We start from the raw sequence: 15,007 nt of genomic DNA on the forward strand, positions 1-15,007 counted from the left end.
CCTTCGCGCAAGCAAAGATGGCAGAGGTGCACAGGGGCACGGCAGCGACCGACGAGTTCCAGCTGCGAGATGGTTTGCTCATCCGTAAAGGGGCCATCTACGTGCCGGGAGACGAACTTCGCGCCAAGGTACTGCAGCAGCTGCACGACGCGCCCACTGCCGGGCACTTTGGCAAGGAGAAGACGGTGGAATTAGTAGCCAGAGACTTCTGGTGGCCCGGAATGAGAGGGGAAGTCGCGGACTACGTGGCGAGGTGTGACACCTGCCAGAGGGCCAAACCAGTGCACAGACCGCCGGCCGGACTGCTGGAACCGCTGCAAACTCCGTTCGAGCCATGGGAGAGAGTGGCCCTGGACTTTGTCACGGATCTGCCCAGCTCGAGGGGCAAGACGGCTGTGCTGCTGGTGGTGGATTTGTTCTCCAAGATGGCACATTTCATTCCGTGTGCGAAGGTGGCCACGGCGGAACAAACCGCCAAACTGTTCATAGACCACGTGTTCAAGGTTCACGGTCTGCCGCGGTCTATTCTGTCCGACCGAGGGCGACAGTTCATCTCAAACTTCTGGCAGAGGCTGATGGGCTTCCTGAACGTCAAGATCAACCTGGCGTCGGCTAGACACCCGCAGACCAACGGGCAAGCGGAGCGGGTCAATGCCATCATGCAGCAGTACCTGAGATGTTATGCGAATCAACAGCCTGCGACGTGGGTGGATTACCTGCCTCTCGCTGAGTTTGCCTACAACAACACGAAGCACGTGTCCACGGGGGTCACGCCGTTCTTCGCCAACAACGGGAGGCACCCTAGAACCTTCCCGGGACTGGAAAGAATGGGGGAGGGGGAGCCGCAGACAGCAGATGCGTTCGCGTCGGAGTTGCAGGAGGTCCACGATCAGCTGCGGCGGCACCTGGAGCTGGCTAAACACGCATACAAGGTACAAGCGGACAAACACAGAAGGGTTGGCGAAGAGATCCATGTGGGAGACTGGGTCTGGTTAGCAGCCCATGCAGTGCCGGCCAGGTCGTTGGCGAAGAAGAAACTAGGGCATAAACAACTGGGGCCCTACCAAGTCGACGAACAGGTCAACCCGGTGGCTTTCAGGCTGGCTCTTCCGGAGGGTTCCAGAATGCATCCGGTGTTCCACAGATCGGTGCTCACTCCCTACAAGGCACCTCACAGGTTTCAGGAACCAGGAACGGCACCGGGTCCGCTCCGAGAGAGAACCGGGCAAGGGGGAGTGGCACAGGAGGAGCGCATCAACGAAGTCACGGAGATTTTGGACTCCAGATGGGGGGAAGAGGGGGTAGAATACCTTCTCGCCAAGGAGGGCACCCCGGCCAGTGCCAACAGCTGGGTGCCGGGCTACGCTTTAGACGAACCTCTGCTCAAAGAAGAGTTTCATGCCCTCTTCCCACATAGGCCAATGCCAGCAGACTTTTTCGACGACTGGCTTTTCACGCCCACGCTTTCAGCCAGCACGTTCCGGGGGTTCGACTCGGACGAGGAACCGACACGAGACGCCCGTTCCCCAGAGGGGTCACCCTCGGGATCTGCTTCAGAACCCTCGTATTGGTGGGATGATCGACCAGAGGAGCAGTTCCGCAGAAGGTGGCTGGAGGGTCCAGGACGAGCAATGTCTCCAGAAGGCAACGAGGGAGAGACGGACATGGACGTTTTCGGGGACGACCCGGGTTTCGAGCACGGCGGCACAGAGATGGAAGCGGAGGTGACCGTCGTCAACGAGAGCAGGGAGGAAGAACCGGAAGACTTCGGATGGCGGCCCGCCACGGGAAGCGAACTGTATCCGACATTCGTCCCCCTGACACGGCAGCACCCAGATCCCGCACCGGAAGGAGGGGAGGGGGGAAGAGGGGGCTTCGAGGGGGGGATGGATGTCAGGGGTTCAGGAGCAGAGGCAAGGGCAAGGGAGGAAACAGAGAGCGAGGGAGAGGAGGCAGAAGAAAAGATGAGTGATGACGACGACCCGAGATCTCCGAGTCTTTCCAGTGAATCAGAAGATTCACAGAAAGGAGCACCAGTGGCCAGGGCAAGGGGGGAGCCTAGGGGGACACCCCAGGAAGATAGAGCCAGAGGGGACTCAGAGGGGAGCAGTTGGAAATCAGGACCAGCGTCACCGCCAGAGAGCAGGGAAGAGGAAGGGCGCCAGGGATCAAGCGCTGGCAGCTCACAACAGGGGGGAGGGCACGAGTCAGGAGTGGCCACACCTCCATCGGGGAGCGAAGAAACGGTCAGACGGAAGGTGGAAGGTTGGGCGCGCGTGCCAAGTTCAAATGCACAGGAAGGTGGCGCAGTAGGCAGCCCGGAAAGGGAGCCAGGTCCTAAAGCCCGCCGAAAGGAGGGAGAAGAGTCAGGGGGGTCAGCGTCAGCGTCAGAGGAATCCCGGAAGGAAGAGACCCCGGGGGGCAGAGGGACCCAGAGAAGAACAGTCAGGCGGAAAAGGTGGAGCAAGGCTAGGATATTAAGTTGGTGTACAAGGGGCGGAGACTCAGATGGAGCTTCGCCGATCTAACCATGAGACGTAGAGTTGCACGCAGCAGCTTGAGAATGGAAACTGTAACTCAATAAAGACTTTTGTTTAATGATCGCTGGCTAGCGTGATCCTCTGTGAGCTAGGATCTGGAAGCAGCTCTGACAATAACCAATAAATCTTTGCTCTGGCTGCCTTCTGCCACACCTCAGATGGTGGGGACACCTGAAAGAGAATTTCTAAAGACTCCCATGGTTCTTCAAGGTGCTTGGGTCCCAAGCTGTATAGGGCTTTAAAGGCGAACTTAGAAATGGACTGGTAGCTAGTGAAGCCTTTTGAGCCACTCACAGTTACTAACTTAGCAGCTGTATTCTGCAGTAACTGCAATTTCTGAGCAGTCTCCAAAGGTAGCCCCAGATGCAACCCAATACAATAGTCAATCCTTGTTTCCAGATAACTGTGGCCAGGCTATCGCTTTCCAGAAGAAGCTGCAGCTGGCACACCAGCCTAAATTAATGTGAAAGACATTCCTTCCCACAAAGGCTTATCTGGTTCTCCATTGACAAAGCTATATTTAGGAGTGTGCTCAATCTAAGAATTTGATCCTTTAGAGCAGTGTTTCCCAACCTCTTCCCAACCATGGCCCTCTTCTGACCTTGTGTTCTTCCTGTGGCCCACCCCACATGGACGTAGCCAAGAGGGGGGCAAGGGGGCAGCTGTCTTCCCATAAGTAAAAATCAATTAAAATCCATGCAGAGCCGGTGCAACGCTGCCGACGGGCCCTACGCTCATTGGTAACACCTGATGGCCCTGATCCACTAAGCGCTGAGGTGGATTGCACCCTGCACCTTGCAGAGTCAGGCCAGGCTGCCACCGAACCCAGCACTGGCAGCAACAACAAGCAACTCTGGCTCGCCCAGCCCTACCCATTGCCACCCCACCACCGCACTTAGCTGACCTGGGAGTTCTGGACTGCGGGCTGTACTGGTCAAAACGGGAGCCTCAGCGATTGCCCTCTCTTTCTGTTTGTTTTTTTTAAAATGATATTTATTAAGATTTCAAAAAGAAGAATTACATAAGTGAAGAAAAGGAGAAAAAAAACAAAAAAAGACAAAAGTAAAAATACAAGAAAAATACAAAATACAGAAAAAAAAGAATAAGAAACACTTAAAAAATACATCAATCTTTCCATGCCTTACATTCATTTCCTTGCTTCCCTGACCTCCTCATACCTCCCTTTTTTGTATTCCAATTCAGTTAGTTAATTCAGCAATTTCTTTCCCTCTTTATTTTCTCTTAATCCTTTAACTTAATATACTATGACTTTGGATTTTCACCTGTTAACAGTCCATTTTTTCATACACCTTTATAGCATTGCTGCTTAAACCACTTAACTTCATTCTAACATCATTCTAACATTCATTGATTTTACAATATTTCTGTAGATAGTCTTTAAATTTCTTCCAGTCTTCTTCCACCGACTCTTCTCCCTGGTCTCGGATTCTGCCAGTCATTTCTGCCAATTCCATGTAGTCCATCAAATTCATCTGCCATTTTTCCAGAGTGGGTAGGTCTTGTGTCTTCCAATACTTTGCAATAAGTATTCTTGCTGCTGTTGTGGCATACATCATCATCATAATAATAATAATAATAATAATAATAATAATAATAAATTTTATTTATATCCCGCCCTCCCCAGCCGAAGCCGGGCTCAGGGCGGCTAACAACAATAAAACAGTACAAAAGTACAGCATAAACAACAGTCTAAAATCATTCGTTATAAAATTAATTAATTCAAGCCACTGGCAACCATTGGGCCAGAGCTCCGCGAAGATTGCCGAGGGAGGGAGTCAGGCTGTGCCCTGGCCAAAGGCCTGGTGGAACAGCTCTGTCTTGCAGGCCCTGCGGAAAGATGTCAAGTCCTGCAGGGCCCTGGTCTCTTGTGACAGAGTGTTCCACCAGATCGGAGCCACAGCCGAAAAAGCCCTGGCTCTAGTTGAGGCCAGCCTAACTTCTCTGGGGCCTGGGACCTTCAAGATGTTTTTATTCGAAGACCGTAAGTTTCTCTGTGGGGCATACCAGGAGAGGCGGTCCCGTAGGTACGAGGGTCCTAGGCCGTATAGGGCTTTAAAGAAAGTTCTGTCCTTCTTTGGCACCACTTGGCCGACCATGCCCAGGAGAAAGGCCTCTGGTTTCTTCAGAAAGGTATATTTAAATACCCTTTTCATTTCATTATAAATCATCTCCCAGAAAGCCTTAATCCTTGGGCACGTCCACCAAAGGTGAAATAATGTACCTTCAGTTTCTTTACATTTCCAACATTTATTATCGGGCAAATGATAGATTTTTGCAAGCTTAACTGGTGTCATGTACCACCTGTATATCATTTTCATAATATTCTCTCTTAAGGCATTACATGACGTAAACTTCATACCAGTGGTCCATAACTGTTCCCAGTCAGCCATCATTATGTTATGTCCAACATCTTGTGCCCATTTAATCATAGCTGATTTCACCATTTCATCCTGTGTATTCCATTTCAGCAGCAAGTTATACATCTTTGACACAATCTTAGTTTTGGGTTCTAGCAGTTCTGTTTCTAATTTTGATTTTTCCACCTGGAAGCCAATTTTCTTGTCCAAATTATATGCCTCCATTATTTGATAATAATGAAGCCAGTCTCGCACTTTGTTTTTTAATTTCTCAAAACTCTGCAGTTTCAGTCTATCTCCATCTTGTTCCAAAATTTCCCAATATTTCGGCCATTTGACCTCCATATTGAGCTTTTTCTGAGCTTTCGCTTCCATCGGTGACAGCCACCTTGGGGTTTTGTTTTCCAATAGATCCTTATATCTTATCCAAACATTGAACAATGCTTTCCTGACAATATGGTTTTTAAATGCTTTATGTGCTTTGACCTTATCATACCACAAATATGCATGCCATCCAAATACATTGTTAAAACCTTCTAAATCCAAAATGTCTGTGTTTTCAAGAAGCAGCCATTCTTTCAGCCAGCAAAAAGCTGCTGATTCATAATAAAGTTTAAGGTCTGGCAGGGCAAATCCACCTCTTTCCTTTGCATCTGTTAGTATTTTAAATTTTATTCTAGGCTTCTTGCCCTCTCTTTCTGGAAACAAACCAGGACTGCTCCAAGAAAACACACGTGGCAAAAAGGAACGTTAGGCCCTGCTGGGCTGCTTCCTTACCAGCTTGTGAAACGCTACTTTAGAAGGAGTGCAACCTTATGCATAACAGATTTAACAGATGTGCCACCTACCCACAGAATCTCAGACCTTCTGGGACTGATTTTCAGTCCATTGGCTTTCATTCAGCTCATTACCAATTTGTAAGTCAGACTTCCTATTTAGCAGAACTAAACCTGCTTATGTAAATACTTACATTTGTGTCATTCCATGTCTTTCCATGCAGGCATCATTTTAGTGCCAGTGATTTCTATATATGTTTCATTGCCAGGCCCTGCGAATGAAATTCCCAGTATCAAGGCTTCCTCTCTATTTCACCATTGAGGATGAGGGTCGCTCTGTAAATCTGACATCTCCTTATTTTATCACAATCATAGAAGTCAACAACAGAACCAACTGGAAAGTTTCAGGTAGGGAGCAGAAGAATCTTGGGATTCATCATTATCTTTCGTATCGGAGAGGTTCTGTTGGAAATACTTGTTGTCAATATATTTTCAGGCTCTCTTTCTTGCCCTATAGTAGATGTGAGGAACCTTTGGTCCCCTGTATGTTGCTGAATTCCCATCATCCCTATCCATTGGCCATGCCTGCTGGGGCTGTTGCAAGTTCTAGTTCAGGGAAGACTTGATGTGGAAAGATTTGAATCTAGTCCAATTCTTTCTGCATGCAAAACCTATTACACCCACAGACCCTTAAGGCCTGAAACAAGCATAACACAACCCATTGGTTTACCATGGGTACACCCCTCCCCCTAGCTCTTCTTCCTCCTCTAGTTCTCCTGCTAGCTTTTACCATGACCAATAGTTATGGTGGCACTTCGGCTATAACAAAGAGGAGTTCAGGTTAACCAACATTTCATATTAATGTTTGCCCACACCCCTCCTTTTTCACCCACTCGTGATAATTACCGGTAATCACTGTTAGTGCTTTTTTCTGGGGGGATGCAGGGGTACGCATAACCCTAAACATTTTGTGAATCTAAGTTTGGCCTCATTGAGGGGCAGTATTTCAATATGAGTAGAAAAATGAGAGTACCCCTAAACTTTTTTTAGAAAAAAAGCACTGCTATTTGTTAACCTCTGGAAAGCTGTAGAAGACCCTTTGCAGCTCTAATACATCATGCTGTGCCTCTGATACCTTTCTTACTTTTACATTTCATGAGAAATAGATCTGGCTATTCATCTGTATTCAGGCCCTACTGAAATGTAAAAAAGAAGGAAGAAACTCAAACCTACCACTCTGTGACTGTTTTAACTGTTTTTTCAGGTACCAATCAAACATCAAGTATGTTAAAAATGAAAACATATTTGGAGCACAGACTCAAAACTGAACTATATAATCCAGATGGCCTATCTATAACGATAACTGTAAGTGCCAGAGAAAATACATACAGTGCTACCTCAGGTTACAAACACCTTGGGTTACAAACACTTCGGGTTACAGACTCCACTAACCTGGAAGTAGTACCTTGGGTTAAGAATTTTACCTGAGGATGAGAACAGAAATTGCACGCTGGCGGCGCAGCAACAGTGGGAGGCCCCATTAGCTAAAGTGGTACCTCAGGTTGAGAACGGTTTCAGGTTAAGAACAGACCTCCAGAATGAATTAAGTTCATAACCAGAGGTACCACTGTACTTTGAACGAAAAGACCAAACCTTAAACCCAAACTCTTCTTACCTTAAAATCTTTGTACCAGGGTGGTCCAACTTTTCAAACAAAGTGGGTCACAAGAGTACTCAAAACCTTTCAAGGTGCCCCAACTTTCCTGCATTATCCCAGAATTTGAACAAGCCATCCCAGCTTCTGATTTGGTCCTAGAATGTCCCATTTACCCCCTCCAGTGCCACTGCTGACCCTGGGGAGGAGGATGCTGCACTTTCGCACAAGTCAGCATGGCACCAAAAGACATACGTCCTGATTTTCATCAGAGGAATGTTGGTGCCATGCTGACTTGTCGGTGTACTTTGACACGGAACCTGCGGGTCACACAAAGCCTTGTCATGTGGGCAGGTGGTGTGGTGTGGTGGAAAAAGGCCTAAAATTGATGCACGCCCCACCCCCCTGTGCTGCCTTCCCAAAGCTGGGTAATAAAGGCATCAGGCCTTGGGAAGGAGACAGGAGGGCTCTAGGATCCTGTCAGCCCTCACAGCTCCTTCCCAGCACTTACCCAACTTAGAGAAGGCAGCACGAGGGTTGGGGAGGGGGCATCAGATGTTACTGAGAGGTGGGGAAAAAGCCTTGAGGTCCACATGCAGCCCTTGGACCACATGTTGGGCCACCGTACAATATACATTTGACATTGTGGTGCTGTGGTCTAGTTATCTCCCGCTTGGACTACTGCAATGCGCTCTACGTGGGGCTACCTTTGAAGGTGACCGGGAAACTACAACTAATCCAGAAGGCTGCAGCTAGACTGCTGACTGGGGCAGCCGCCGAGACCACATAACACCAGTCTTGAAAGACCTACATTGGCTTCCAGTACGTTTCCGAGCACAATTCAAAGCGATGGTGTTGACCTTTAAAGCCCTAAACAGCCTCAGCCCAGTATACCTGAAGGAGCGTCTCCACCCCCATCGTTCTGCTCGGACACTGAGATCCAGCGCCGAGGGCCTTCTGGCGGTTCCCTCATTGCGAGAAGCAAAGCTACAGGGAACCAGGCAACGGGCCTTCTTGGTAGTGGCGCCCGCCCTGTGGAACGCCCTCCCATTAGATGTCAAAGCGATAAACAACTACCTGACATTCAGAAGACATCTTAAGGCAGCCCTGTTCAGGGAAGTTTTTAATGTGTGATTTTACGTATTTTTGGTTTCTGTGGAAGCCGCCCAGAATGGCTGTGGTCTAAACCACTGAGACTAAGGTCAGTGGTTTGAATCCCCGCAACGGGGTGAGCTCCCGTTGTTCGGTACCTGCTCCTGCCAACCTAGCAGTTCGAAAGCACATCAAAGTGCAAGTAGATAAATAGGTACCACTCTGGCAGGAAGGTAAACGGCATTTCCGTGCACTGCTCTGGTTTGCCAGAAGTGGCTTAGTCATGCTGGCCATATGACCCGGAAGCTGTCTGTGGACAAACGCCGGCTCCCTCGGCCTATAGAGCGAGATGAACGCCGCAACCCCAGAGTCGTCTGTGACTGGACCTAACGGTCAGGGGTACCTTTACCTTTTTAATTTGCATATTAATTCAAAATATCAGAAATTTTCTGTTCCAAGGATATAACACAGTTGCTAGCAACACTGATTTTTAGGCTGTAGTTATACAAACAATTGAATGCATGTAAGATGCTTTTCTCAATAAGCAGCTCCTGTCTGTTCTACGTGGTACTGCACATTATTTCTGTGAAACATTTCAAGTGAACATGAACACTTTATATTTCGGTTATAGTTTATGACATTTAAGAGAATCGAATTTTTTAAAAATGGAGCAGCAATATTGAGGCAATATTGCACCATGTGCCACATTGCAGTTCAGCCAGCCATATCTGTATTTCTGTTCAGGTCATACAAAACACTTATTTTCTTTCAGCAACCAGATCACATTAATAGCCAAGGATTACAGTTTTAATTTAAAAAATGAAAACAAATGTTACTGCATATTAGTAACAACTCCCCCCCCCCCCCTTTCCAACAGGGATCTGAGCTTTTCCATTTCAGAGTATCAACTATTCCTGGAGTCTCCTTTTGTAACTTATTTGACGAATTTCAGGTATTGTCATTAGCTCTTTTTTAAAAACAACAACACACAAATTACACACAGAATGAATTAACAAACATAAAATAGGATACAAGATTGTACAAAATGTTCCCACATATTTAGCCCTTACTTCAGCACATTCCCAGAGAACAGCAGGAATAAGCGGGTGCAAGGGGGACTGGACTGGAGAAGGACACTTTAGTGAAACACACAGAAGTGGAAGCTAAAGCAGACTGGAGCGCTTATATATATATATATATATCCTCATACAGGATGTGTTTTTTAAAAGAGGCCCCGTGGAACATGTGTACTCTGTATCAACAGGGCCTCTTTTAAAGGACTCACCCTGTATATATGAATGATTTTCTGGATGCCAAGGCCCAGAACTGAGGCAAGTACTCTTTAGTGACAGAAGCCCAGCAGATATTTAAATAGCACAACTGTGACTTCAGTCATTGACTAAGAACACTGCAAGGCAGGAGTAGCCTCTTAGCTCACAAAGGCTTTGAATGGTGCCTGAAGATTTTGCTTTGTCACTTCTGTTGTACAAGCTCTAGAAACTTAATTGTGTGGGGGTTTTTTTGAATTAAAGTTCAGAGTTTGGGCCATGTGCTGGCTCTGGCACAGCAATATGCCCCCTGCCCTCTTGGCAGGCCTGCCAGTGCCAAACATATGACCATGGAAAGGCTGCCATCTCAAACAAGAGCTGATAGAATCACTTGGATAATCTGGGCCAGGTTAACTTTCTGCTCCAGCCTTTCCAATTTAATGCCTTCCAGGTGATTTGGGACTGCAAAGGGCTAATAGGGATGGAAGTCCCAAATGTCTGGGAAGACTAGTCTGCTCTGGCTGGCAGCACCTCTCCAATATTTCAGGGAGAGTTCCTTCCTAGCCATGCTACCCCAAACCTTTCTGAAGTAGAAATAGTAGTAGGAACTGAACCTTTGGCCTTTTGTAAGCAAAACGTGCTTTACCACTGAACTGTGAGCCTTCCCTCATAGAACTGATTGTCTGAGAATACAAGGAAAAACCTGTGCTTAACATAGAGAGCCATACTTTCTTAGCCCATACTTTTCTGGGTATTTTATTTTACGAGGTACAATAATAATACAGTATCTTGCAACAAACCGCATGCAATGCTTACCAAATTGATTTCCCTATAAACTCAGATGACTGCTTCTCTTCCCCCACCACTTAGATTTGCATATGCCAGCTTTCACTATCACTTAGACCAGTTTCACTTTCTTGTTGTCAACAGGGTGAGCAATAGTCAATTTAAAGGGAAGTGACTGTTGGAATTACAATATTTTCTGTTGCAGATTTATGTTGACGATTCTCCACTGGCATTCCCAGGAAACTCTCTTATCACTTCAATGACGACTATTTTAATGGGAGGCATTATTTTTGTGGCATTTATTCTGTATGTATTTGAAATTGAGATATGGAACTTCTTAAAAAGGAAACTAAGAAGAAATAAAGTGGCATCAAAACCCCCACCCAAGAGAGCTTCAGTAAATTCTGGTGATTCTGCAGGAAGTTGACTGGCAATAGTAATAACGTTATAATAATGTGTTGGTTTTTAAGACCCCCTGTTGCTTTTATCAGTAACTATGTTCCACAAATGTTAATGGTATTTTTTTTGAACGAACATATGTACAACTATTTCATCTTTAGCTGTAGTCTTTCTGTTTAGGAAAAATATTTTTGAAAAGATGTGAGGAATTTTCACTTGTTGTTCCTTAGGATGAAACGCATTTAGTCACTGCTTGTCCTGAATTTTACTGAAGTTTATTGGGCAAGATTCCCCCCCCCTCCGAAAATGTCACTGAAGCAGCATACAATAAAATAGTTCATATATTTAAAATACACTGCATTGCTAAATGTGTCTACTTGCGCCTCTGCTTATTTTAATGTACAGGTTATTTCTGGAACTCTCTAGCTTTCTCCATAATCCAGCATATGTTTGCAATTTGGTCTCTGGTTCCTCTGCCCCTTCGAAATCCAGCTTGCACTTCTGGGAGTTCTCGGTCCACATACTGCTTAAGCCTGTCTTGTAGAATTTTAAGCATAACCTTGCTAGCGTGTGAAATGAGTGCAATTGTGCAGTAGTTGGAGCATTCTTTGGCACTGCCCTTCTTTGGGATTGGGATGTAGACTGATCTTCTCCAATCCTCTGGCCACTGCTGAGTTTTCCAGCATATTGAGTGTAGCACCTTAACGGCATCATCTTTAAAATTTTTAAGTAGTTCAGCTGGAATATCATCACTTCCACTGGCCTTGTTATTAGCAGTGCTTTCTAAGGCCCATTTGACTTCACTCTCCAGGATGTCTGGCTTAAGGTCAGCAACCAGACTGCCTGGGGTGTATGAGACATCCATATCTTTCTGGTATAATTCTTCTGTGTATTCTTGCCACCTCTTCTTGATGTCTTGTGCTTCTGTTAGGTCCTTATCACTTTTGTCCTTTATTATGGTAATCTTTGTACAAAATGTTCCTTTCATATCTCCAATTTTCTTGAACAGATCTCTGGTTTTTACCATTCTATTGTTTTCCTCTATTTCTTTGCATTGCTCGTTTAAGAATGCTCTCTTGTCTCTCCTTGCTATTTTTCAGAAATCTGCATTCAGTTTCCTGTATCCTTCACTATCTCCCTCGCATTTTGCTTGCCTTCTCTCTCCCACTATTTGTAAGGCTTCGTTGGACAGCCACTTTGCTTTCTTACATTTCCTTTTCATTGGGATGGTTTTCATTGCTGCCTCCTGTATAAAGTTGTGAGCCTCCATCCATAGTTCTTCAGGCACTCTGTCCACCAAATCTAAATCCTTAAAGCTGTTCCTCACTTCCACTGTGTATTCATAAGGGATTTGATTTAGATTGTATCTTACTGGCCCCGTGGTTTTTCTTACTTTCTTCAGTTTAAGCTTGAATTTTGCTATAAGAAACTGATGATCTGAGCCACAGTCAGCTCCAGGTCTTGTTTTTGCTGACTGTATAGAGCTTCTCCATCTTTGGCTGCAGAGAATATAATCAATCTGATTTTGATGCTGCCCATCTGGTGATGTCCATGTGATGTCTCTTGTGTTGTTGGAAAAGAGTGTTTGTGATGACCAGCTTGTTCTCTTGACAGAACTCTATTAGCCTTTGCCCTGCTTCGTTTTGAACTCCAAGGCCAAACTTGCCAGTTGTTCCTTTTATCTCTTGACTCCCTACTTAACATTCCAATCCCCTATAATGAGAAGAACATCCTTCTTTGGTGTCATTTCTAGAAGGTGTTGTAAGTCTTCATAGAACTGGTCAGTTTCAGTTTCTTCAGCACTGGTAGTTCGTGTATAAACTTGGATTACTGTGATGTTAAAAGGTCTGCCTTCAATTCATATCAATATCATTCTATCATTTTTGAGATTGTATCCCAGTACATCTTTCACCACTCTTTTGTTGACTATGAGGGCCACTCCATTTCTTTTACGGGATTCTTGCCCGCAGTAGTAGATATGATGGTCATCCGAACTGAATTCGCCCATTCCCGTCCATTTTAGTTCACTGATGCCCAGGATGTCAATATTTATTCTTGCCATCTCATTTTTGACCACATCCAGCTTACCAAGGTTCATGGTTCTTACATTCCAGGTTCCTATGCAATATTTTTCTTTACAGCATTGGACTTTCCTTTCGCTTCCAGGCATATCCGCAACTGAGTGACCAGCCACTTCATCAGCTCTGAATCTACTTGTACTTGTCCTCCGCTCTTCCTCAGTAACTTGTTGGATGCCTTCCGACCTGAGGGGCTCATCTTCCTTCTACTTCTACTTATGCTTCATTGACTATGCAAAAGCCTTTGACTGTGTTGACCACAGCAAACTATGGCAAGTTCTTAAAGAAATGGGAGTGCCTGATCACCTCATCTGTCTCCTGAGAAATCTCTATGTGGGACAAGAAGCTACAGTTAGAACTGGATATGGAACAACTGATTGGTTCAAAATTGGGAAAGAAGTACGACAAGGCTGTATATTGTCTCCCTGCTTATTTAACTTATATGCAGAATTCATCATGTGAAAGGCTGGGCTGGATGAATCCCAAGACGGAATTAAGATTGCCAGAAGAAATATCAACAACCTCAGATATGCTGATGATACAACCTTGATGGCAGAAAGTGGGGAGGAATTAAAGAACCTTTTAATGAGGGTGAAAGAGGAGAGCACAAAATATGGTCTGATGCTCAACACCAAAAATACGAAGATCATGGCCACTGGGCCCATCATCTCCTGGCAAATAGAAGGGGAAGAAATGGAGGCAGTGAGAGATTTTACTTTCTTGGGCTCCATGATCACTGCAGATGGTGACAGCAGCCACGAAATTAAAAGACGCCTGCTTCTTGGGAGAAAAGCAATGACAAACCTAGACAGCATCTTAAAAAGTAGAGACATCACCTTGCCAACAAAGGTCCGTATAGTAAAAGCTATGGTTTTCCCAGTAGTAATGTATGGACGTGAGAGCTGGACCATAAAGAAGGCTGATCGCCAAAGAATTGATACTTTTGAATTATGGTGCTGGAGGAGACTCTTGAGAGTCCCATGGACTGCAAGAAGATCAAACCTATCCATTCTAAAAGAAATCAGCCTTGAGTGCTCACTGGAAGGACAGATCGTGAAGTTGAGGCTACAATACTTTGGCCACCTCATGAGAAGAGAGGACTCCCTGGAAAAGACCCTGATGTTGGGAAAGATGGAGGGCACAAGGAGAAGCGGACGACAGAGGACGAGATGGTTGGATAGTGTTCTCGAGGCTACCAGCATGAGTTTGACTAAACTGTGGGAGGCAGTGGAAGACAGAGGTGCCTGGCGTGCTCTGGTCCAGGGGGTCACGAAGAGTCGGACACGACTAAACAACAACATTTCTGCAATACAATTTTATCCACTGGATCATGGTCATCAAAAGTTACAAATCCAAAGCCCCTCTTTTTACCAGATTGTCTGTCTGTAATTATTTCAATTGTGTCGATTTTTCCATATTCCAAGAAGTACTCTCTAAGGTGATGTTCCTCAGTATCTTCTTTAATTCCACCAACTAACATTTTTTTCACAGTAACATGAACTCCAGGTTTTCCTGATTCCTCCCTGGCTACAGCTCTTTTCGGCTCAACTACTGTTCCATCAATGGAATGAGGTCTGGCAGCCAATTGCTGCATCAATTTCAGCCATGGAAGAGAATGTGACAAAACCAAATTCTCATTTGCTTGCAGGGTCTCTCATAACCACACAATCCGTTTACTTTCCCCATTGCTCATAGCAGTTTCTCAAACTTTCTTCTGTTGTTTCGATGCTTAAGCCACCAATGAGTAGTTTGCGGAACTGCTCTTTTCCCCTCCAGTCACTCCCCCGATCTCCGTGAGGCATTTTTGGCTGGTTGAGGAAGCAAAAAGAAGCAAGGGAGGAAGAGAAAGTTGCTTTAAATATATATATCGCTGAGGTCTTTTTTTCTGAAGCAACGGCTTGGCTTGAGGCGAGTCCCCTTCTGCAGGCGCGGCAGCAGCAGTAGCAATGAAAGTGTGTGAAGCAGCTAACGACCCTTTGTTTTCTCAGTGGGCATATTCTGACTCCATTCCCACTGGCACTTGGTTATGCTATTAG

At 45.7% G+C, this 15,007-nt stretch overlaps 2 protein-coding genes across 8 annotated transcripts in view; both read left to right on the top strand.

The window, feature by feature from the left end:
* Positions 1 to 11,248, top strand: part of LOC308482069 (cation channel sperm-associated auxiliary subunit beta-like) — a 60,077-nt gene extending 48,829 nt beyond the window's left edge. For all 7 annotated transcript variants that reach the window (XM_081015088.1, XM_081015087.1, XM_081015089.1 and 4 more), the window contains 4 exons: positions 5,964 to 6,102; positions 6,959 to 7,059; positions 9,318 to 9,392; positions 10,700 to 11,248. In XM_081015088.1, the coding sequence (XP_080871214.1) occupies positions 5,964 to 6,102; positions 6,959 to 7,059; positions 9,318 to 9,392; positions 10,700 to 10,921 (537 nt within the window). In that variant the 3' untranslated portion in view covers positions 10,922 to 11,248. The remainder of the gene's footprint in view (positions 1 to 5,963; positions 6,103 to 6,958; positions 7,060 to 9,317; positions 9,393 to 10,699) is intronic.
* LOC308481584 (cation channel sperm-associated auxiliary subunit beta-like) overlaps positions 1 to 15,007 on the top strand; it is a 122,947-nt gene that overhangs the window by 49,144 nt on the left and 58,796 nt on the right. The gene's annotated exons all lie outside the window — the stretch shown is intronic.

Source organism: Podarcis pityusensis (assembly GCF_964106645.2).
Source record: "Podarcis pityusensis genome assembly, chromosome: 1".
NCBI lineage: Eukaryota > Metazoa > Chordata > Lepidosauria > Squamata > Lacertidae > Podarcis > Podarcis pityusensis.